The sequence below is a fragment of the Panthera onca genome, chromosome B1 (assembly GCF_046562875.1).
Source record: "Panthera onca isolate mPanOnc1 chromosome B1, mPanOnc1 haplotype 2, whole genome shotgun sequence".
Taxonomy (NCBI): domain Eukaryota; kingdom Metazoa; phylum Chordata; class Mammalia; order Carnivora; family Felidae; genus Panthera; species Panthera onca.
In genome coordinates, this window is record NC_138342.1 from 105,992,886 (window position 1) to 106,018,693 (window position 25,808).

General features: G+C 34.8%; 1 protein-coding gene across 1 annotated transcript in view; it reads left to right on the forward strand.

Moving 5' to 3' along the window:
* The window catches only part of FAT4 (FAT atypical cadherin 4), a 180,762-nt gene that overhangs the window by 98,006 nt on the left and 56,948 nt on the right, over window positions 1-25,808 (forward strand). The window contains exons 5-7 of the mRNA XM_060654229.3: window positions 1,934-2,856; window positions 3,931-4,105; window positions 23,246-23,426. Coding sequence (XP_060510212.3) covers window positions 1,934-2,856; window positions 3,931-4,105; window positions 23,246-23,426 — 1,279 coding nt within the window. The remainder of the gene's footprint in view (window positions 1-1,933; window positions 2,857-3,930; window positions 4,106-23,245; window positions 23,427-25,808) is intronic.

Here is a 25,808-nt window from a genome sequence, read left to right on the forward strand (position 1 = left end):
CCACAACTCACAATGAGGAGGAAAATCTACCTTTTCAAAGATCTATTCAATCCTGGAGATTTTTATGAATAAGTCAGTGTCTGAAAGTTATTTTCATAAAAATTTCTTCTCTATATCAACATATAGACAAAGGACATTAGATAGAGACCATAAAATCACAGGGAAAGAGTAATTCTAACATGTTTCTTTTTTTAAAGAGCAGGCAATCCTTAGCTGGTAGAAAAGAAAATACCATTACTCAACCAAAACTTGCCTTCACAAGGAACATGACAAGTTTCAAAAAACGGTAAATGCTAACTTAAGTAGGGGCGTCTGGGTGGCTCAGTCGGTTAAGGGTCTGACCTTGGCTCAGGTCATGATCTCATGGTTTGCGAGTTCAAGTCCCACATCGGGCTCTGTGCTGACAGCTCAGAGCCTGGATCCTGCTTCAGATTCTGTGTCTCTTTCTCTTTCTGCCCCTCCCCTGCTCAGACTCTGTCTCTGTCTCTCAAAAATAAATAAACATTGAAAAAAAGTTTAAAAAAAAAAGCGCTAACTCAAGTAGTAATAGGCTTCTAAGAAAGAGTATTTTTCAAGAAAAAAAAAAAAGAGAAAAAGAGTGATCAAATTGCTTTAGAAGACTCTTGGGACAGACTAGATATCATTTCTGACACCTGAATAGTTTGTTTTTTGTTTTTTGTTTTTTGTTTTTAAGTAATCTCTAAACCCAACATGGGGCTTGAACCAACCCTGAGATTAAGAGTCACATGCTCTAGTGACTGAGCCAGCCAAGCACCCCTGATGCCTAAACAGTTTAAATTAACTTCAGAAAAATAGGAACTATTTGTCAGCAATTAACATAACTCAACAGATTTTCCCTAGCATAAAATCCGAGAGTATAAAATCCTTGTTGAGAATGAATTATCTAGATACATGCAATGTTTCTTAACAATACTTAGAATATCCAACAGTGTCCCAACATCTTTAGGAAGAGATATAAAAATGTGCGTAGAATTATGCACAAGTGAAGAAAACATAAATCTGGGGCAAGAAATCTGATTTCTTTTTGTTTTCACTGCTTCTCTGTTATTTACTTTCAAATTATTTACTAAAAACAATTGACCAATCCATTCCCCACATCATTTTTGTGAGAATATTCTCTGCAGTCATTTTCTGAAATAGGAAATTATATATTATTTTTTATAATTAAGAAGTGACACATGTTGTAAGAAAAATATATAAAATAGTATCTAAATATAGCCCAATAATATAGGGTGAGCATTTATATTTGCAGCCTTTTATGTGTAACTTTACTGCTAACATTTCCTTCAAAGAATACTTTTAAAACACATTAAGTGTACATAATAAAATCTGAGAGAGAATTATTTTCACAAAGGGCATGAGCCAGATGCTTAATAAGAATTAAAAAGTATTTATTGGTTCTGACAAGAAATGTAAAAGTAGGCTTAAAACATGACTAATGCCATACATCAGAAAATTTTATTACCCTTCTCTGAAAATTGGTGTCAACCTCAATAAATTACTGAAGTTCTAAATGTTTGGCTAATAGTATAGACTGTGGCACTGTTAATGTTGAACCCTCAGGAACCATTTGATAGAAATAAGAAAGTATATAGAAAAATATTCGCTCTCTGGAATATTTTTCTCCTTTCTAATTTTGTAATTTAACATTTCAACATCGTAGTAAATTGTAGGCATTATATAGACCATTTGTTCACCAGATTGTAAACATCTTTTCAGAACAAAAGTTAACAGACAAGGAATTATGTGTATGCATTACTTACAAAACAATTAACTGTGGCTAAATCATCCAAAGTTGTGTTTGGGGCATCATATATCAAATATGCAAGGTTTTATGCCAGAATGTTTGGTACAACTTGGTCTGTAATCAGCACACATTCAAGAAAATTTAATGTTTTCCCTTCCATTTCAGGCATCAACTCCCAGTTGGCTTATAGCATTGCTTCAGGTGATAGCCTCGGTCAGTTTACAGTGGACAAGAATGGTGTACTGAAAGTCCTTAAAAGTTTGGATCGGGAAAGTCAGTCCTTCTACAACCTGGTTGTTCAAGCACATGACCTGCCACAACTTCCAGCCTCCAGATTCACAAGCACTGCCCATGTCTCCATTATTTTGTTGGATGTAAACGATAATCCACCAACATTTCTTTCCCCTAAATTGACATACATTCCAGAAAACACACCTATTGATACTATTGTTTTCAAAGCTCAAGCAACTGACCCAGACAGTGGCCCAAACAGCTATATTGAATACACCCTGCTGAACCCTTTGGGAAACAAGTTCAGTATTGGGACCATTGATGGTGAAGTGAGGCTCACTGGAGAACTGGATAGAGAAGAGGTTTCTAATTACACTCTAACAGTGGTGGCTACAGACAAAGGTCAACCAGCTCTCTCTTCATCTACAGAAGTTGTAGTTATGGTGCTTGATATCAATGACAACAACCCTGTTTTTGTGCAGGCCTTGTATAAAGTGGAGATTAATGAGAACACACTTACTGGAACAGATATAATACAAGTATACGCAGCAGATGGAGATGAAGGTACAAATGGACAGGTTCGCTATGGCATTGTTGATGGTAATGCCAATCAGGAATTTCGCATCGACTCTGTCACAGGTGCCATCACTGTGGCTAAGCCTTTGGATAGAGAAAAAACTCCTACTTACTCACTAACTGTTCAGGCAACAGATCGGGGAAGTAACCCCAGAACTGACACCTGCACTGTCAGCATTGTTCTACTGGATATTAATGATTTTGTTCCCATGTTTGAGCTATCTCCATATTCTGTAAATGTCCCTGAGAATTTAGGGACACTGCCCAGAACAATTCTTCAGGTCAGTGTATTTAAATAAAATAAATACTATGTTCACTATAAGACATCTAATTTAAAAGTCAACACTCGGGGTGCCTGGGTGGCTCAGTCAGGTGAGTGTCTGGCTTGAGCTCAGGTTGTGATCTCTTGGTTCATGGGTTTGAGCCCCACGTAGGGCTCTGTACTGTACAGCACAGCTGTTTTGGGTTCTGTGTCTCCTTCTCTCTCTGCTCCTCCCCTGCTTGTGCCCTGTCTCTCTCTCAAAAATAAATAAACATGAAAACTTTTTCAAAAATAAATAAATATCAACCCTCTCCTACAGTGTTCATGCTTCACCCACTCTCTTCCTCATTGTCTCCATAAATGCTTACCTGCAGATACAGGAAATCTCTAAAAGGAAACGTTTATAAAAACTATACCCAAGAACTTACTGATTTCCTCCTCATAGATTAAAATATCACATTACAATTATGTTCTTTTGTGGATACTCATGTTGCACACTTTTATGTATTTGTGTATTTTGAATTGTTTCACTATAACAGTAATATCTAAACATAGTGAGAAGATAAAATGATGTAAATGTTTGAAAACTTGTTTACAAAAATTCTACTCGCTCGCCTCCTTACCTAGATGGAACTTTTGTTAAAAATTTTTGTGAAGCTTTCCAAAAATACTATAAGTTGATTTTATATATAGTTTTACACAAATAATACATACTACTCTGTACCATTTTTACTTTTTACTCGAAACTTAAAAATGTGTCTCAGGAACCTTTTAATATTGGTACATATGACTTTATCTCATTTTATTTAAGTTTATTTATTTATTTTGAGAGAGGGAGTGTGTGAGCAGGGGAGGGGCAGAGACAGAGGAAATGGGAGAATCCCAAGCAGGCTCCAAGCTGTCAGCGGGGAGCCTGATGAAGGGCCCGATCCCACTACTGTGAGATCATGACCTGAGCCAAAATCAAGAGTCAGACGATTAACTGACTACCCAGATGCCTCTACCCCATTATTTTTAATGATACATTTTATTTTGTGGTGGACATTGTGTTAGATTTATTCACATTCCTGGCATGTATTATTCTCTCCTACAGGTGGTGGCAAGAGATGATGATCAAGGTCCTAATAGCAAACTCTCATATGTTCTATTTGGTGGTAATGAAGACAATGCTTTTACTCTCTCAGCTAGCGGAGAACTTCGAGTAACACAGAGTTTGGACCGTGAGACAAAGGAACACTTTGTCTTGATGATCACAGCTACAGATTCAGGTATGCCTTGTCTGGTTATGAAGAATTTCTTCACAGTATAAATAAATAAAAGTATATTTGTCTACCATGAAATTAAACATTTATTGAAGAATTCATGAATTCTTGGCACTCCAATTGTATCTATATAATTTATAGCAGATATATCACTTTGTGAAATTTGTGTATAAATATCTAAGTGATAAACGCTTGAGTACAATACAAACAGGGCTCTATTCCTGTAAGACCAAATGTTTCCCTGCCCACTTGGCCATCACTTTTGAGGGTAATTTGATACTCTACCAATTGAGCCATGAGGCATTTCAAGCACTTTCAGCTTTAAAACATTCAATGGTTCTAACTGGCCATAGTGGGTAATAAAGTGGGTCCAGAGTTCTTCATTAGTCGTCTAGGTTTTGTAAGTAGCCATAATAGGCATTTGATGAAGCCCCACAGAGCTCCAAAAGGAGTATCAGTGAGAACCTGGCATCCTCACTGAGTTCGCAGCATAGTGACTACCATAGAAATAATGAAAAACAGTATATGCTAGCATTTAATGTCTGTAAGCAGTAGTTATGTAAAGTTGTATAGCAGGTGGTACAAAATACAATCTATTAAAAAATAATATTACTATTTACCACCATTTTGTTTTGCATATATTGAGTCTCTAAATACTGAAACTTCTAATTCAAAATTGAAATAATTAAAAATTTGTCAAAGGAATGTTATGCCTTGAAGAAAGTATGTATTGCTTAAATATTTGTTGAATAAATGATTGAATGAATGAATTGATCATTGAATTCCAGAGGCATTAATGAATCATGAAACATTGCCTTATGTGACATTCATTTATAAAAATAGCCACACAACTTATTATTTAAGGATTAAAGCATTTGATAATGTTGACATAGTTTCTAAAATTTTGTTGAAATTGCTTTAAGCCAAAGAGATTTGTTGGAACCTCAAAGGACTAAAATTATATCTATATCTACATATATAATTTTGTATTCATGAATACAGTATATATTCATGTAGATTTGTGGATACTGATACAGAAGAACAATTTTGAGTTTACAACTGTCCTCGTTTTACTGTTGTTGATAGGTTTTTGATGAACATGGCATTAAGTTTTTGTTATATATGACCAATTTTGGAGTATACAATATATTGTTTCAGGTCACCACTTCTCATAAAAGAGCAGGGGATTTTGAGATTACAAGTCATGATCGATTTATATTCGGTATTCAGATGATAGTGCCAATGATTATTAATTCAGGTGGCTCTTATATATTATTTGCCATTTACTCTTGGGATTGTCATTATCTGAGACTATTGCCTACAGAGAAAACCACAGTCTCTGCCTTTTTGAAAATATGTGTGAATGACCATGTTATATTTTTGCAAACTATAAAATCCTGAGGAATAATGAACAGAATATGGTGTGGTAACCATGTAAAGTTTAAACCAAGTTTATCTGAAACATGTTTTATTATGTGCATAGTCAGTAATGTGCTTCATGGTCAGTTGGCACAAAGGGTAAGCATTCTTATGTAAGAAATACAGTCACTACTACATTGCTCATATCAATCCAGTATTTCAATAGTCACTTGGGTAGAAGAGAGAAAAAAAATGAGTAGACACTGGTAGTCAGATATTTACAACCAAGGTTTTATTACTAAAACACCCCAGTCTTAGCTTCCTTCTCCAGTTAGTACTGGAAATGTGTGGTCAGTTCTATGCATGTGTGAAAACATAGCCTTTGTAAAAGTGAAGTGGGGAAGGAGAAACCAGGACCAGAAATCTAGTTGGCTAAGGCATCACTCACTATAAAACCTGTGCACAGAATGTGTGTCACAGAGAAGTCATCCCTGGGTGGGAAGCAGGATGTGATTGCAAGAGTTAGGTTGCAGCGCAGGGTGATCTGGGATGAGCGGGCACAGCCCACAAGTTCTCCATCAGAGGATTTGTACTTTGGAATATTCTAAGTCAAAAATCATGGTAGAGAAAGAATGTAACCATGTAGACAAGAGTGCTTGTTTTCAACCAGGGGATTCTGAGAATTTAAATTATTTTTGTATGTCTATGTAGTCAAGGGGTGGTGGATATTGTGAAGAAGAAGGAAATTTACATATATCTATATCTATATCTATATCTATATCTATATCTATATCTATATCTATATCTCTATATCTATATCTATATCCATCTGTGTCATGCAGTATAACAGGTTTTACAGACATTAACCCATTTTTATACATCACTTTTCTTTATCATCTCAAAACCTTGCATGTTACTTTGATTTTACTTACAGTAAACCCAAACTCAGTGTGGTTAAATAATTTGCTCAGGATCACACAGCTATGTGGCAGAGTATGATTCAGACCTTAGCATAGCTTACTTGCTTACTTGCAAGTTCAGAGTATACTGAATTTTTAGTGTGTAGGCAAAGTCAAATTTGAAAAAAATAATATTGATTGCCAAAATCATTTTATTTGCAAACCAAAACTTAGTATTAATCTGTATAATAAAATGATAAAAACGTTTACTTTGAATCTATCTCAGTTTGAATTCTGGTTCTGTCATAATTTTCTTTGTGATTCAGGTAAGATGTACTATCTCTCTCAATTTCAGTATCTTCTTCATTACAATTGGGATAATAATAACTAGAAAGTAGTTTATTATAAGGTTTAATTGATACAACCTATGTTAAATTGCTAAATATGCCTATAACATAGTGTATATAATGATTTTAATAAGAATTGTACTTCATACACTTTAAATACTGTAAAATTCTTAGAAATATTTGCCCTGTCCCTTACTACATAAGTATTATTATTAAAAGATGTATAGATGTATTGGTTTCATAAACATTTTTTAAAAATCGTAGTTCACATTAAGTTTCATTTTATACTTTACTACTTTAGAAATTTTTAATTTGTAGCAGATATTTCTTTTCAACTTCCAAAGAATGTATTTTATAGTAAATGTTTCACTATTCAAGAAGACCACAGATTTTTAAAACTATAGTTCAACCAAAATACAGTTAAAGAGGATTTTGTGGACTGACCAGCAAAGTTAACCATCACTTGTAGTGCTATTTCTCCATCAAAATGACAATATGGAAGGGACATTTCATTTGGGGAAAAAAAACAAAAACAAAAACAAAGACAAAAAATAAAAAACAAAAAAACAAAAACCTTGAAATGATAGAGCTAAAAGTGTTTTCTTCTAATAGACGTGGGTGAATGAGCCTGTTAGGAGTAACTTTCACGAGGAGGAGATTCAATAAAACATTGATCTACATGTGCAGACTATGCAAGAACCAAGCCCTGGTTCCAGCGAGTCAAACTGATGCCATCAGCCTTGAGTCTGAGGAAAATTGGGGATCTAAAATTCTTAATATCAGGACAAATAATAGAAGTATAACTCTAATTTCTAGAAAGGATTATTGGCACTACATGAGAAATGGAAAGACCATGTATATATTGATCCTGCCAAATACTGAGATAGGAGTATTAATAAGTTATGGAAATTCAGATTATCAGTAAAATTAAGGTATTTGGAAGTTTGTCATTTAGTGCCTTAAATATGGTGTTAGAGAGCATGATGGGAGATGTAAATGAGATTCAGCATTTTGGCAGCCTGGAAATTAGAGAATTTCTTAAAATTTTTTTTTTAATGTTTATTTATTTATTTATTTATTTATTTATTAATGTTTATTTATTTTTGAGACAGAGAGAGACAGAGCATGAATGGGGGAGGGGCAGAGAGAGAGGGAGACACAGAATCGGAAGCAGGCTCCAGGCTCTGAGCCATCAGCCCAGAGCCCAACGCGGGGCTCGAACTCACGAACCGTGAGATCGTGACCTGAGCTGAAGTCGGACGCTCAACCGACTGAGCCACCCAGGCGCCCCAATGTTTATTTATTTTTAAGAATGAGAGAGACGGAGCGTGAGCAGGGAAGGGGCAGAGAGAGAGGGAGACACAGAATCCAAGGCAGGCTCCAAGCTCTGAGCTAGCAACACAGAGCCCGATGCGGTACTTGAGCTCACAGAACTGAGATCATGACCTGAGCTGAAGTTGAACACCTAACCAACTGAGCTACCCAGGCACCCTGAGAATTTCTTAAACTTTGTCCGAAAGTACAGATTTTGATGAGAGTGTTTTTGTTTTTGTTTTTTTTTGTTTTTTTTTTTTTTGTTTTTTTTTTTGAGTTGCCCTGATATGAGCTCATGTGTCTGAGGCTCCTAGACAAAAAGTACTTAGTTAGGTATCTGAAGATCACTTAATATGGATCATGTAGAAAACAATCAGAAGTTGTGTGGGAAGTTGTACTGAATTATTTTAAAGTCATTAAAACTCCTATGTGACAATGATTTTATATGTCATTCATTTGCATACTTTGGGTATCACAAATAAACCATTTTTGTGAGAGAACATGAGTTTGAGGTATCAGGCTTAAGAATCTGCCGTTTAATCTTGTATTCCAACCATGAAGTTTCTGACACAAGATTTAAAATACAGATTCACTTCTTTGATTTAAAAGTCAAATTGGTAGGTGACATGAGAAAACTCAGAAAAATATGGCAGCTTTAGATCCCAGATGCCATGTTATTCTCAAATTTGCCATGTTCTAAGGACCAGGAAATATCAAAGCATTCTAAACAAGAAAAAAGTTTGACAGTTTTATTCTAGCCCACAAATTACTTTCCCATTGCTTTTTAAAAATTCTTACCTGTGGCAGCCCAGAGATAGGTCAACTCTGGCAATATGGTAATACTTGAATCAGCTGTTTTTGTTTTGTTTTGTTTTTGTTTTTGTTTTTATCAGCAAACCTTTAAATCTTTTAATATTTTTGGGAGAGAAAATATTAGCATTGCACTCTCATTTTATTTTTATTTACTGACTGCATGAGTATAAAGCAGCACATCTGGAAACTCTCTAACTACTCCTGTCTACTGCTTAAAATGAGCTACAACCACACTATCACGTGTGGGGGGGCTGAATGTTACATTGCTAAATAACAAAACCAGAACAGAGTAAGATAATTCGACCTCATTTTTTTCCTATAGGCTTAAATTATTAAATGGTAATGTAATGGGTTGAAAGTATAACTCAGAATAATATTTTGTGTATAATTAAAAATATAAATATTCCCCTTAATTCTGTATTCCTGTTATTTTTTCTAGAAATAGAAATAGTTTGTACCAAGTACCAATTCCTAGGAGGCTAAAGCTTCAGCTTGGCACAGTAATGCAGGTACTACAGAGAACCTATCACTATGTGGTTGCTTTTAAGAGGGGCATTGGCTATAAAGCAGTTAATGCCCTTCACATGATTTAGCATTCTCTTCCCAAGTAGCCTTCCTTATAAGAGTCTTCCTTACCATTGTCTTATATATGCAATAAATAAAATAATATGACTTTAATGTAGTAAGTTGCAGTGAATTATCAGGGAGCCCAAAGCAATAACTTAAAAAATTAATTCAGAGAATTAAGTTACAAAATGGAAGTATAGCCTGAGGTAAATACATAGTTTTGTAGCTAAACTGAAGTTCAAATCTCACCTCTGCCATTTCTTAGCCACATAACCTTGGTTAAGTTACCCTCATGTTCATATTGATAAAATGAATATACCAATTTCTACATGAAAAGCTTACTGGCAGAAATAAATATGAGAATGATTTACTTTTAGGTTTAATATTAGTCAGCTTGTTTGCTGAACATCTCAAGCTCAGTAAGCCCAGATAAAATTTTTTGACTCCCTACCCTCCATAAATTTCTCTTTGTCCACAATTTCCCAATTGCTGTTATCCTTCTTCGTTCCCTTTTCTCCATATCCCCACATTCAACAACTGCATTGGCAAGTAGATTTCTTCCTTAAAAAGATATTGAAAAATATCCTGAATTTTTCCACTTTCTTCATTTCCACTACCAACACCTTGGTCTAAGCCAGGACTAATATAATAGCTCCCTAACTGCCTAACTTTTCTCCCCAAAGTACATTCTTCAAGCATCTCATGAACTTTGAAACTATAAATTAGATCATCATGCCCTATTGCTTGCTTAAAAACACTCCAGTGTTTCTGAGAATAAAGCCTGAACTTCTCACCATGACACATAGCATTCAGTGACCTGGTGTCTGTCCACCTCTCTGACTTGGTCTTTCCCCACCCACTGCCACCTTTATCAGGCACCTGCCTTCCCGAACTGGGCAGGCTCAGCCACTGTCACCTCCAGCTCTGCATTCAGTGTCATCGTGTTGATGGGTTGACATCAGCCAGTGTGGAAACATTTGACACACAGAAACCAGTAAATGTCACCAATCAGGTGACTTGCTTCTGGAGAGTAGTTGCCATCACTTTTATTGCAAATTGCCAATGTCAGATAATCTGGCCTTTAAAAATTGACAACCTTCTCCTGCCTTTGCCCCCATGTTCAGGTACTTCACTCTGTCTAAAGTGTTCTACCCTGTAGCTGGCTTTTTCTTTTTTCTTTTCTTTTTTAAGGCCAGACACATTCATGTTTTAGTCATTCTGCCATTATATCTAGGTGAGATGTCAACTTCTCATAAAAGACTTACCTTTTTTTTCTTTTTTTTTTAATGTTTACTTATTTTTGAGAGAAAGAAAGAGAGAGAGAGACAAAGTGCATGCAGGAGAAGGGGAGAGAGAGAGAGGGAGACACGGAATCCGAAGCAGGTTCCAGGCTCTGAACTGTCAGCACAAAGCCCAACGTGGGGCTCGAACTCACAAACCGTGAGATTTTAATATGAGCCAAAGTCGGACACCTAACTGACTGAGCCACCCAGGCACCCCTCAGAAAGGACTTATCTGACCACCAATCTAATGTAATCCCTTCTCTCCAGTTTTACTATCACTTTGCCTTGTTGTGATTTTGTCTTAAAACCAATTATTATCTGAAAATCTAATATCATACATGAGTGTGTGGAGTAATCAAACTCTATCAATAGATATCCTTCCAATAGAATGTAACTTCCTAAGTCTTGTGCAAAAATGAATTGCCAGAGGGGCACCTGTGTGGCTCAGTAGGTTAAGCATCTCACTCTTGGTTTTGGCTCAGGTCATGATCTCATAGTTTTGTGAGTTTGAGCCCCATGTCAGGCTCTGGACCGACAGCGCGAAGCCTGCTTGGGATTCTCTCTCTGCTCCTCTCCCACTCGTGCTGTCTCTGCCTTTCTCAAAATAAATGAATAAACTTAAAAAAAAATTAATTGCCAGAAACACCCAGAACAGAACCTGTGACATAACAGGTGCTTACTAAACATTTGTTAAATGATAAAATGATTTAATGGGTAAAAAGTCATGATAATCAATCATCACCATTTTGTTATTTTAATATGCAACTGTTATTTCATATTTTATTTACCAGGCTTTTAGTTTATTGTTGTATATTTATCACTTGCAGATTTTTCAAAGGTCCTACCAAAAGGAAAAGCACCAATCTTTGTAAACTCATGGCTGAAATTCCAGAAGTTTTTCTACATTGGTTGTGGTCATTCAAATTGACCTCTGCTTTGAAAAAACAGCACAAGTGTTTAAGGCTCTGGAGTGTTTAGTGTGATGTGATAAATTGCAGTCATATGTAAGGACCCAGTGAAGCATTTTATGGCTTTAATTCAGTTTCAGATACTTAAAATATTGGTTGAGCTATGTTCTCATGACTTTCCCTTGAACCTTCTGGATCTCATTCAATTCTGTTATCTATTAGATGTTTCTAGGTAGGTCTTGTTCTACTCTCTGCTGTGCCCCCTACCTTTTCTTAATTTAATTCACTAATTCAAAATCTGCATAAGAAGAAATTATGTGCATTTGAAGTGTTACCATTTAGCAATTCTTTAATACATGGGCTTCCCAAAACAAAACAAAAAAAAAGTGTGAGCCTTCCATATCACTCAAATACCCAGCACCTTTTTAGCTATAGAAATATGTCACACGTATGGTATTTAGCTTCACATGGCTTAATAATAAGGGCCTATGACTCTTCATATAAACGTAATATGAAAACTTTCACTTTTGTCATGGGAATTTTGGTGTTTAGATAAACCGTTCCAATAGATATACATTTATACAAGTAATTTTTTCAGGTTTGATATATATATATATGTATATACATACGTTCTTTTAATGCAAGATTATTTTCTGCCCTCACCAGAAATTTTAGAATCTGTGAGTCATTACTGTCTGCCACTACTCTTTCAGGGAACTGAATTAGTGTGTGAAAAAACATTAAAACAAGGTGATACGACAATAGAGGGATGTTTGTTGTATTTCAGTGTGTAATATGGAAGGATTTTGAAAGAGAACTACATATGAAACACTTTCAAATTAGAAAAATTTGACTTAAAATAATAATTTTATAGCCAGAGGACTTCTTGGAGATGAACCAGACCATTTTCTTTATATTTGAGATAAGAAAAGTGAGGCCTGGAATAATTAGGCAGTTTGCCAGAGCTTGAAGAATGAGACTGACAGAGTCAAGAACAATATCAAGGATTTCTGCCTGTTAACTGAGTTCTTGTTCATGTATACTGTATTTACGAATTAGGATCTGCTGACTCTCTGAATAACACAGATTTCCAAAAATGCAATTTTAATAAAGCTCTTCTTCTTATATGTTGTTCATTGTACTCTAATGAATAAGACATTTAACTGTTATTTTTATTTTTCCAAATACATTGAATCAATGTTCAAAATATTTTTACGTGAAGCCAAATTAATTAGAATCAGTAATTTCAATATTGATCTTTTGAAAATAGGCTTAAATTTAGCCATTGTTCGAGTTAAATTGCTAGGTAGGAGAAGATACAAAAAAATTCATTAGAATTTCCAGGTAGAAGATGAGAATATTATCAATGATCCCTGCCAGCTGTCATTTTGCATTTATTAAAATCAAACCATGAAGCTAATTTTTTAAGGTATTTATTTGTGTGTGTGTGTGTGTGTGTGAGAGAGAGAGAGAGAGAGAGAGAGAGAGCATGAATGGGGAAGGGGCAGAGAGAGAGGGAGACACAGAATGTGAAGCAGGCTCCAGGCTGTAAACTGTCAGCACAGAGCCCGGCACAAGGCTCAAACTCACAAACCACGAGATCATGACCTGAGCCAAGGTTGGATGCTTAACTGACTGAGCCACCCAAGCGCCCCCATGAAGCTAATTTAATAGACCTTATAAGTGAATTCTGATTACAGTCAATGAGATTCTTCTGCTTCTATAGGCTATATTAATGTGTAACAAGCATCTTGATATTGTGTTGTTATGAAGTTAAATAAAGCAGGTTAAGTGGCACAGAGTGAGGAACTGGAGGATAGTATAGTCAAGAAAGTGAAATGTGGAAATCTAGGGAAACAGTGTTGCTGGCAGATGAAACAGCCCTGAGGCAAGGATGGAGCTGACCACGCCCAGAGAACTGCAAGAGGTGCTGGATGGCTGGACAAGGGTGAAAAAAAGACACTCTTGGAGGATGGAGGAAGCAGAAGCTAGATCACACAAATGTTTTAGGGCAGGGTAAAGAATTTTAATTTTGTTCAAACAAAGAGGTGAAGCCCTGTTAGGGTTTTGGACAGAGAGTGCCGAGAGATTTTGGAAAGATCTGGTTTCATGGAGAAGAGATCTGGCTTTGTAGTGGTGGTAAAGAGCAAGAGCAGAAATAGAGATGCTGGTTAAAAGACCATGACAGCAATCCCTGAAGGAGATAATAGTATTTGGCATAAGGTGACGGTGTGGAGGTAACGAGCTAAATATCTTATCCATTTTGAAGATAGAGCTAGTGGGACTCGATGATCGAATAGGAGGCGTGGGAAGTTAGGAAAACAGATGAATCAAACAGGAGTCCTAGAATATTTGCCTTAGAAATTTGGAGACAGGGAGATAGAAGAATTTTAAGATAAATTATCAAGAACTAATTTTTGGATATGGTACATTTTAGATATGAGATATCCAGTGGAGATGTCAGGGAGATATACATGAAAGTTTAGTTCTTAGAGAAGACATTGGGGTAGATACAACGTGGAAAGTCATAAACTTTCCATTCCGTGAATTCTGAGGGCTTGTATGTGCCAGAATTTGTACTATATCATCTCATTTAATCTCATAATGGCACTGTAAATTAGACACTATTATTCCAATTTTATGAATTAAAAGAAAAAAAAATAAAGCTAAGCATTCGAGAAGATAAGCAACTTGGCTTAGCATGCAGCTGTTTTTCAGTGAAAATGGGATTTAAAACTGGTAACCCTGTCAGGGAGAACATTTCTAAACCATTACTCACTGCTTCCACATATTAGCTTGTCTACTGTGATATGTTTTGCATAGACCACATTTATAAGAATTTCCTTTCTTTGGATTAAATGTTATTTTTATATTTAAAAAAAAAAAAAACCCTTAAAAACCAAGTGGTTTTTAGCCATTAAAACAGCTTGCAAAATAAGAATATTCATAAATTTGAAATCAAAGGATTAATATTCTCCTTAAATCAGGAAATGCATGTCCAAGGGTTTTAGAAAGTGTAAAACGAGTGTTAGATATTTTTCTAATATACAATATGTGTGATACACACATATGTACACATACAATGAATCAGTTGTGCTATGTGTGTATGTTGGCATTGAATTTGGAGGTGGGAAATTAATCAGTTCACAAATTAAATACATTATTCTTTATCTGTTCTTGGTCTAATATACAAAGGGATATAGAGATATTCTGTGAATAGATTAGACCAAAAAGTTTAGTTATGAAGCATCTATGTGTTAGCATAACTAATAGGTCTGAGGGGAAAAGTTCAGTTATTAACATTTCTAATTAAGGACATTTATCATATGACTGAAAGAAGGCCTAAACTTCATTCTTATGCAGGGATAGAAAATTACTTTTTAATGGAGGGGAAACATGATGCTTTTGCAAAATTTGATTCTAAAAGCTAAAAGGGCTAATAACTATGCTTTATTTTCTTGGTGAAGATATGATGACATTTGAATGAATGCTATCTGTCATATTGTTTAAGCTGAGACAGTCATTGCATTACAAATGGCTCTATAATCAAAAGAGAGGTCAGAAATGTGGAATATGACATTTTACATCGGAAGATAGTTGTTTTTTAAATGTTCCAGAAAGATGGCATTTTGTCAGCATTATTTGTGGGAAAATGTTGAAGAAGAGCTTGCCTTGTGTGTTATGATGAACATTTTTAATAATGAAAATTGCTTGAGAGCTTTCCACAAGGCACCAGTGGTTCCGTAAGTCAGATAGAGCCAGGATTATCTTCAATTACAAAAAAATTAATTGTATTTAACTTGTTGTATATTTGCATCTAAGGCAGTCTTGGTTATTTCCATCAGAGTTGCTGAAAGACATTTTTTCCACAAGTTACTGATCTCATAGGCTTTTGTTCAGCAATTCATGAATCAAACAGTATCCAAGCTAGTAGACAGAAAGAACCTTCACAGAGCTGTACAAGGCAAGAGATTTGTGTAGACCAGATAAGCCCTCTACAGCCCTGAACACACTTGATCTTGTCTTATCTCAGAAGCTAAGCAGGGTCTGGCCTGGTTAGTACTTCAACGGGAAGAGCGAGGACATTATACAGGGCATTTGCTGATTGGTTAAAGCGAGGTTACTTTCCTTATAGGCATAAGGAAGACTTGGAGTGAGCTAAGGTAATTTGTGCTGAAGAGGCAAGTACTGGTTGGTTGACCTCTGTTTCTGGAGAACTGAGCACAGACACTTAGTTAAGTTCTGGTTTGCTGATGTGACACTTAACATGAATGAGTCCATCTTGGGCCAAATATGCTTACTTTAACAAAATACTTGTCCTAGGATGAGAATTTTATTTCCAAAGTTGATAACAATTGTTTTGCTTCCTCTTATTTCTAGTAAGACTTTGTACCACATATGTTAGTGACATTATATTATTATAAATTATTTATTTAAATACTTTTTTTTAAAACCAGGTACTCTTTAGTAGGAAAAATTCTTCCTACATAAAATTTCATTTGTATATTCACTAGATACAAATACAAAAACTAATGATTTAGCTTCTAAAATTGTTAAGTGAAAGCTAGGATTGTCATTATGTTGCATAGAATTAAAATTTAATAAAATAATTTCAGTGTAGATTCTATTTATTCATGTAAGCTATAAATACGAGTGGACAAAGGACCCAACTTTGAAATGGATACAAACTATTTGCAATATTAAGGAAAATATTTATATGATTTAAAAGATAAACATTAAATGTCGTAAAAACTGACCTCACTATGAGAATTTTTTTTTACCTTTTCAAAAAGTCTTTTCATTTTATCCTGATAAAGCATAATCATTTTGTAGTGTGTTTTGATCATTATTTCATAAATATATAATTAGATATTTTCACTAAGTAGGCAGGAGGCAAGTTGTGTTTAGCATTTGAGGTAGCCTTTAATGTTTCAGAGTTTCAACATGTATTGAGGATTTTCTTTTAAAGTCCTCTAAAAAGTAATTCCTCAAGACCTGCTTTTTGTGCGGGATAAAATATTTTGTTAACATTATATATTACTTTATAAAAATTTTAAATTGTGGCTATATATATATATATATATATATATAACATAATTACCATTTAATTATTTTAAGTGCACAATTCAGTAGCATTAAGTACATTCATATAGTTGTGTGACTTTTCAGTGTCATTTTCATAACATTATTAAATAGTTTCCCTTTTTTACTTATCACTTCTATTTAGTAAAAGAATTTATCAAGGAATTATGGTGTTTTTGGTGAAGATTCCTACAGCAATAATTTAAAAATCAAGTGTTATCTAAGAGTATATATACCTAACTTATATAAATATATTTGTAAAACTAATTAGCAGTAATAAATTACATTATAAATGTTATTTTTAAAATACACAGTTTCTGTTCGTGTTCGAAAGTTTCCGTACTTATTTGCTTTATACATTTGCTGAATTCAAATTTAAATCTAACCACACAAGGTCTAATGTTAATATAGAACGGCTGAAATTTCAGATTTTCAGCGGACGGTTTACTGTGAGAAAAATGTGTTTACTTCTTGGGAAAGAAAAAAAAGAAGCTAATACTTTACTACAACAAACACACATCCAGAGGACCTATTCACCAAATGTTTAATGTCAAGAATGAAATCGGCTTTGTTGCAAAGCAACAGATTTTAGTTAAGCAAAAATTTTATTTCTGCAGAATAGTTTTTTATGTTTCATGAAAGTATGTTTAATTTATAAGGGTTAACATAAAAAATGTAATCTGCCTACATTTTGAACTTTAATTACTCATTTAGACTCATTTATTACACTTACTAAAAATGTATTTTCTGGTAGAGCAGTTGCTTAAAACTTTTTTCTTTTTAAATCTCATTTTAAATTAACTTGAACTTTATGTTGATATATTTGAGCATATTAAGCCACCAGTGTTAAAAGCCAATATCCACTTAATCATTTTCCAAATTCAAAAATATAAAATATGACCCACACAGAGCATGAAACTACCATAGTATAATGGATTATCAGAAGATTAAGTTGTAAACAGTCTCTGTGTGTGTGATTTATTTTCACACCCTTTTAAAAATGCTTTTCAGAATCATATGCATTGTTTGATATTTGCTCTAAAAATTTCAGAAGGTTTCTACCAATTTACTCATGTTTATTTTTGCACTTATATATATATATATATATATATATATATATATATATATGTATATATATACATGTATACAGATGAATGTATACAATACATAAAATTATACAAAATGAAATTTGAAGTTCTTCTTATCTTCCAACTTATAAGTATATTTCAAATGTCCACTGCACCTCCTGGCCTCTATAATTATAAATTTCTGAGGCCTTGACCTTTTATTTTATTTGTACCTTCAACCTTTTTCATTGGCTCACTGTCATCTGTCAGGAGTCTGTGTCACTACATCCTGCCTCTTCTTTCTGATTGTGTCTGTTTTTCATAAATCAATCCAAGATGAAATTGAACAATCTTGCTCTATTACGCCACTGCCTATATAATTCATCATTAGCAGACCTATTCAAACTAAACATTGGTCCCTAGTATTCTGATTCTTCTCCCGGGATTCAGTATTAATTGGGACCCTCTGTTTATAAGTAGTAGACTACCTCCAAAACTTTGACCTTTGTCTGCAGTTTTCTTCTCTGACCCCAGCCTTAGGCTAAGGCCTGTATTCCCAGATGTATATTTCTAGAAGTATTCTGTTCTTTGAACTTTCAGCCAGTCACTAGACCAGATTTCCATATAAAGAATCAAAGGAAAAGACTGCAGAATGAGAACAAAGTCTAATGGTATGCATTATGGGTTGACATAAAGATGAATTAAATAAAATTACTCCTGCTTTCTATTAGCTTATAACTTAATAGAGGATATGACAGAGTACATTGATAGTAATAATAATACAGAGTAAAACATCTATAGTAAGAATGGCATTGAGTTCAAAATTGTCTCTCTCTTTCCACTATGGCTGAATATAAATAAATTGCTTAAATTCTTTGAGTCTCAAATTCTTTATCAAAAAAAATTAATACTTATTTTATGGAATCTGTATATTAAATGAGTAATACATATATAAAAAATATATATATACATGATCTCAAGTAAGTGTTCAACAATATGTATATACAAATATATATGTATATATATACATTTATATTTCAATTTATAGATAAAAATATGGACTACCTTTACACAGAATGATTAATATTTCAGTTTTTCACATACTAATATTGAGGCTTTTTGGTAACTTGCAAGCAGAGACAACAGATAGTCTCATGTGTCAGCCTAGAGCCAACAGAGAGGTGTGGACTAAAGATAAAGTAACAGTAGGCATTGTGCTGCACTTCACAAGGGACATAACAAAAACTGTTAGGAAACAGGAACATAAGGATCCTAGACCACTTCCTCACATAGTTAAGAGGGAGAGAGTTTAAAGACAACCAAACACAGAAAAGCAACGATGAAAACATGGCTTCATCATTCAATTAGCAGATGAGAGGAAGTGCTAAAATTTATGTGGGCCATCAACTAGGGAACTTGTGTCTTTCATCTGAGACCAGTGATGTAGAAATAAGATTTATGTGAAATCAGGGGCGTTCCATTTTTCTCCTTTGATTTCACTTTCCTGACTAAAGTTCAGAGGCAGTGACTTCCAGAGCTCACTCTATTAGTGGACAAGGATGAGATGGGATCTGGTTGTTTGGCGGTTAGGTCCCATTCCCAAGAATAAAAGTTAAAACATATTGGAAGAAGAATTCAAATTTAGGGTTAATTAAATCTCAGTAAAAGACTTAGAAATTTAGAACAATGTGTTTGTAAGGTTTCCTTATAAAATTGAAAAAAGTAGATAAGACCTGCATGCACATCCTTTGGGGCAACAAGAAGGGGAGGCCACTGGAGAATTGTGGTTCATTCTGACAATTCTTGAAGAAAATAGGAAAAGAACCCTAAGTGCTTATAAACTGGGCTGTGGCAGCTACTAAGAGAAGCATAGGGGACCCTTTGCTCCCATGTGGATATGGGATCACCTATGAGGCTACTTCTCAAGCTGGGACCATCTTGTTGTCACTGGTGTGCTTTTAAAATCTTTTGGAAAATTAGGTATTCTCTGGTATGAAGACACTGAGATTGAACTTGCTGAATATTTTCCTGGGTAAACAATGTTTTTCTGTTTTTGCTTACTAATTCAGAAAACACATCAGCAACCATATTTATGTAGTTTAGAGACAAAGAAAGAAATCACATGTTCCTGACCAAATGAGTTAGTCATCATTTTATGTGGTTTTCCATATATGTGTCATCAGACACTTTAGAATACCAAGGATAAAACCTTTGCTTGACAGTTACTGGGATATTTCTTAACAAGTTTAAGTATTGTTGATTAGAGAGCAATGGGCATACCAGAAATATTTAGGTCTTCTTTAAACTCTCACTGTAAAGTACCAAATTTTTTATCTTTAAATTTCCAATCAACATGGCCTCCAAAAAGCTATGAAAGGTTTGAGAGCTAAGTGTCTCATTTTGTTACACTACAAGGGAATCATTAAGAAGAAAGGATGACTCAAAATATCTTCCTGAATAATATTATCATAGAGCTGAGTCAAAAGTTTCATTGGAGAATAAAAATCCTGAGAACTATAAAATTGAAATCTTTAATATTAAGAAAATGGACCTTCCTAATGTAAAGTTTTCATTTTTCTTGTGTCTAAAGCAAGTACAAGAACAAGGAATACATTTTAACTATATACCAGTCACTATCCTTAGCATGTTACATTTCCCTCAGTACCTCTTTGAGGTACGTTCTATGCTTATTATTCCCATTTTACAGAAAAGGAAACTGAGATTTAGTGAGTAGAGTTCAATGTCAGTAAACTATATAAAAGAGCCCTCCATATCCTCCTATCCTTTGCTTCTAGGGACTTGATTTAGTTATTCCCTCTCTCAATACATCCTAGTGTGCACACTGTCCTTCCCATGGCATCCTCTTTTGCCCACATGAAAACACAGTTATCCTCTAGTTACCTCTTTTTCTTAAAAATGTAACTAGTGGAAGAAATACCAACATGATGCAGATAATTAACTTCCATTTCACCAAATTGTACATAATTAAACATATATAAGAGATTTAGTCCAAACATTGATCATCAATGATACCCGTGAAGGTATTTAGTTAGCTTTAACAGGACCCTTATGAGAAATTGAAAGTCTCTGACAGGAGTGCTGTCTCCAAATGCCCCACAAACTTCAACTGGCAAATAACTAGGGTCTATCACCTATGGACTTGGGGATTTTCTCCAACTTGTGCCTTATGTTGTTCTCTGGGCCCAGCTTGTCCAGAGTCCCAGCACATCTCGCTGAGTGGCACCCGTTCAGCTGCTAGCAACACCTTTCAGCTTTTTGCCAGTGGCAAACAGCTTCACATCCAAGTCCCATGGATTAAATTCCAGCACTCTCACTATGTCTATGCCCTTGAAAAATCATTTAATCCAATTATCAGCTTATTTAAACATATATTGGGGATAGCAGGGGTACTAACTGATGAGGATTACACAATGTAGTCTATGTAAACTTCTTAAACCAGTACTTGCCTACCTAAGGATATGATCATTATTAATATGTTGAGTGAGATCTTTAAAGTCTTATTTTGATGTGCTTCTCCAGTGTTTATAATACTTCCAAATCTATTTTGTGTATGAAATATTTGTGACATCATTTTACCATTATTAACATCAAGTGACTAGTGAAAAGGCAATTATACTCTTTTAGTAATTTATAGTTAATTATACATATAAGCAATAGTAAAGACTAATTCTTGTTTCCTTTAATACAAAATCAAACATCTAAAAGGTAAGACTCTGGGGTGCCTGGGTGGCTCAGTCAGTTAAGTGTCCAACTTCAGCTCAGGTCATGAACTTGCGATTTGTGGGTTTGAGCCCTGCGTCGGACTCTGCTGACAGCTCAGAGCCTGGAGCCTGCTTTGGATTCTGTGTCTCCCTCTCTCTCTGCCCCTCCCCGACTCATGCTCTGTCTCTCTGTCAAAAATAAATAAAAATTAAAAAAAAATAAAAGGTAAGACTTTGGGAGTCATGAATTTAAAAATATGTTAATGGAAATGGAATGTTTAATATAAAATACTTTACTGAGAAAGATATATTTGGCAATAATTATCACCATGTAGCCTAAATTTAATTGCATAGATTTATGGGAGCAGTCATGCTTCATCACAGTGCCTAGCTCAACTGGTCATACGCATTTTCATCTCATGGAGAATTCAAGCTTCCTTGTATAGAGCACAGATATAACATCACTAAATCCATTGCATTCCATAATTTTCTAGTCTGTTTGTTCTAGTCTGATTTTGGTTCCTATATATTTGAGCATAAAAGCTCATTGGTTATAGACCATCAGTAGTTACAATCTAAGAACATAGAACAGGTTTAAATAGTAGTAAAGGGAATATCAGCAAATCACAGGATTACTAGAAAAAAAAAATACTGGAAGGTTGTGAATCTCAACACCATTCTGTGAGGAGTAAAAGGGAACACCATAGACATTTTACAGAGAAATGAATGAGTGAATGAATGGATGGTTTTTATTAAAAAGTGTTGAGTGCTAGAAATAAGTAGAATTTAAATTTCATATAAGGGGGAATAATTTTATGGAAAGTTTTAATACCTTAAACAGAAAAAGAGAGTATTCAGGGCTTTATTTTATTTTAGATAAACACAGTTAAACAGATCTCTATTGTTTCTATTTAGAGAGATTAAAGTTTGAAAACTGATTTTGAACATGCATCTAAAGACAGTTGATTTGACTTTTAGTTTTGGGACACCCCACAGAATCTAACCAAATATGGCTTCTGACCTTCACCACAAAGAGTCTGTTAACTTTGTGTAGTACGGACAGTGTATGCCAAGGTTTTGTTCAATGTTGGCTTTTCATTATATGCTGATAACAGAGCTGGAATAGGAAATAAAAAATTAATCGTTTCACATTTATATTAAATATTAAATAAATGTAACAAAAATAATTCCAAGTCAGCTCATCTACATAATGTTATTTCCACCAAGTGGAAGATCGTGGTTTTGAGATGTAACTTGAAGCTTTATTTTTTTTTTTCCTTTACAAACAAGTATTAGTTGAGAATAGGGAATTTAAAGACCCAGAAACCCAAATTTTTGATATTAACATTGATAGTCACAGCTAGGAATTTAGTTTTTGTGCTTTGTCAGTTGGCCAGATATTCAATGCCCATGGGTATTCTCCAAATTTGGAGTGAGCTATTTTAATGCAATTTCAGAGAAACCAGCAGTGCCTCTTTTGTGGTGTTTAAATGATATTGTTGTGTTTTTTTTTCATTGCCGAATCAGCACCTTTCAAATAGAATAAGACGTTGACATACTCTTTTTGTTCAATATCATCAGAAAAGATTTGAAATACCAGTTTATAAATGAAAATACTTGTAACAAAATCAAAAAACACTCAATCACTTGTAGCATTTAGAAATTTCACTTTGAGATGTTTTCTAAATTGTCTCCGGTAGTGTTATCTGTAACTAATTAATGTTAAATTTGCTGTTATCTTTGTTACTTATAAACATTAAAAACTTGATTTTCTTCTCCTTCTAGGATCCCCTGCCCTGACTGGAACTGGAACAATCAATGTCATCGTAGATGACGTCAATGACAATGTCCCTACTTTTGCCAGTAAAATGTATTTCACAACAATTCCTGAAGATGCACCCACTGGAACAGATGTTTTATTGGTAAATGCCTCAGATGCTGATGCCTCAACAAATGCAGTTATCAGGTCAGTACATTTTCCTTTGTAAACTTTGATTATTTTTTCATTAAACATTAGTCTTTGGACTAACTGAATATAATGCTTAATTTTGCTAGAAATTCTGTGATATTAACCCATAGCCTTATTGTGTCCATGTATTGTTGAATAACTAACTATGGCTAAAATGAGGATTTAAACAATGATTTTACTTGTCATTCTAAAATTTTAATTACTTAATTTTATTTATATTTTTATCTATCTCATGAATTTGTAGTTCATGTAGTTCATTTACAGGGCTGGGTTCACAGGGAGATTCTTCTGCTTCATGTGATTGACTGGTATCACTTAATGGTATTTACCTGGTAACTGGGCAGTCTTGAAGGTTCAAGATGTCTTCACTCAACGTCTGGTACTTCGGCAAGGATGATTGGAAGGTTGGGCTCTGCTGGCCCCCTGTCTCTGATCTTGTGGTCTCAGGGCTTCACAATATGGTTCTTTGGCAGGTAGCTGAAATGGGCTACATGGTAGCTCTGGGGTCCAAGAACCTCAGGCAAAATCTGCCAGTGCTCTTAAGGAAAAGTCCTAGAAGTGGTGTAGCATCGCTTCCATAATACTTTGTCAAAGCAACCATGACCTGCCTAGATTCACTAGGAGGAGAAATGCACTTCACCACTTGAAGAGGAATATCAAAGAATTTTGGCCATTTTTAACCCAGCCACTAGCCTCAATAAGAGTATTTGTGTTTTCAAAGTTTAAAAACTTTCTGTTAATCTACTGAAACCCATTTAAAATGGAGAAAATGATATGGTACCTTTTTCAGAGAAGATGTGAAAATGGTTGTGTTGTAACACTTGGTGGATTGAGTTGTGTGTCACCTTCTTCACTTCTTCCTATTATCAACAGTAAGAAATGAAGATTTCTAAGTTTTCCAGAGAAGAGTCTCAAAGACATAAATATTTCTTACCCACACAACATCCCTACCCTCTATAGGCTTATATTAGGTAAATTCGAGTAGGTCGGATGGCTGTGTAATGGGTCAGAAAAGAGAATCTGAGTGTTCTGAGGAGTTATCAGTAAAAGGTGGCCTGTGAATGTTGATCCTGTGATGATTTGGTTAGTGATTTATTTTGTTTGTTACTAATTTCCTATTTATAAAATCACTTTGGGAAACTGCTATTAAGTAGTCTCTTCCTGCTGGCAGAGGTGACTGAGGTATATAGAAGACCTCAAGCTATTTTTCATTTAATAAACATGCATTGAGTTTTTAGTATGGGTAACAAGACAAAGTTTCCACTTTCTTCGAGCTGGCATGCTTTGTGAGGTAGATAGGCAATTTAATATGAAATAAAGAAGATTACTTAATATGGTGAATGCAGCCTTGAAAATAAAATAGGCTTATATAACAAGAGAGTGACAAGGGACTATTAGGTATGGTTAATATGGGTGACTTCTTTATGGAAGTGATCTTTAGGCTGAAGAACTGGGCTGTGGAATGTAAGTAAGCATGGTGAATTTAACTAGGAAGTTTTATGAGTGTGGACCAGAGTGAGAACAGGCTCAGAGAGGTAGGCAGGGGCCAACTCATGTAGCCCATACAAGGGCTCCTAGGTCATGGTAAGAAGTTGAGATATTAATTAATTAATTAATTTATTTATTTATTTATTGAAATTCTTAAAATCATTTATGTGATAAACTATTGGAGTATTTCAAACAGGGGCCAAAATAAACGGATCTGTTTGGATTGGGTTAGAGGCAGGACTGTAGAAAGAAGCTATTAGAAGAGAAACCAGTGAGACCCTTCAGGTGTTAATTAATATACTGATTCAAACAAAAGATGGAGTGTCCTTGTACTAAGGTGGAAAAATGAAAATTGAATGTATTTGGAAAAACATTTGAGATTGTAAGTGGAACTAAAAGAAAGAGAGAAACCAGAATGGCCATCTACTAAGTTTTTGGCTTGAACACCTGGGCAGATGGTGGTACCATTATAGGTAGCATTGGAGGAGAAACAGGCATGGGGGAAACCAGGAGTTCTTACTTGAATCCAATTTGAAGTGACTACTAGTCATTCACGTGGAGATATCAGTTGGGACATTAAAACTATGAGTGTGAAGCTTAGGTTTGCGTCAGGGCTGTAGATACAGATTTGAGAGTCATCAATGCTCACAGCACATGTAAAACCAAGGCACTGAATAAGAACACTTTAGGAGAGAGAATAGAGAAATAAAAGGGGGGCAGGAATGAGTCTTCTGGAATTCTCCTAACAGTTGAAAAGCACGTTTAGAAGGAAGAGTCACCTAGGGAGCTAAGCAGTTCTGACCAGAGATATACAGAAGGAAATCCAGAAGAGAATGGACACTGACATGCACTATAAGAGGAAAGGCTATGCATGAACTTCTTTCAGAAGCT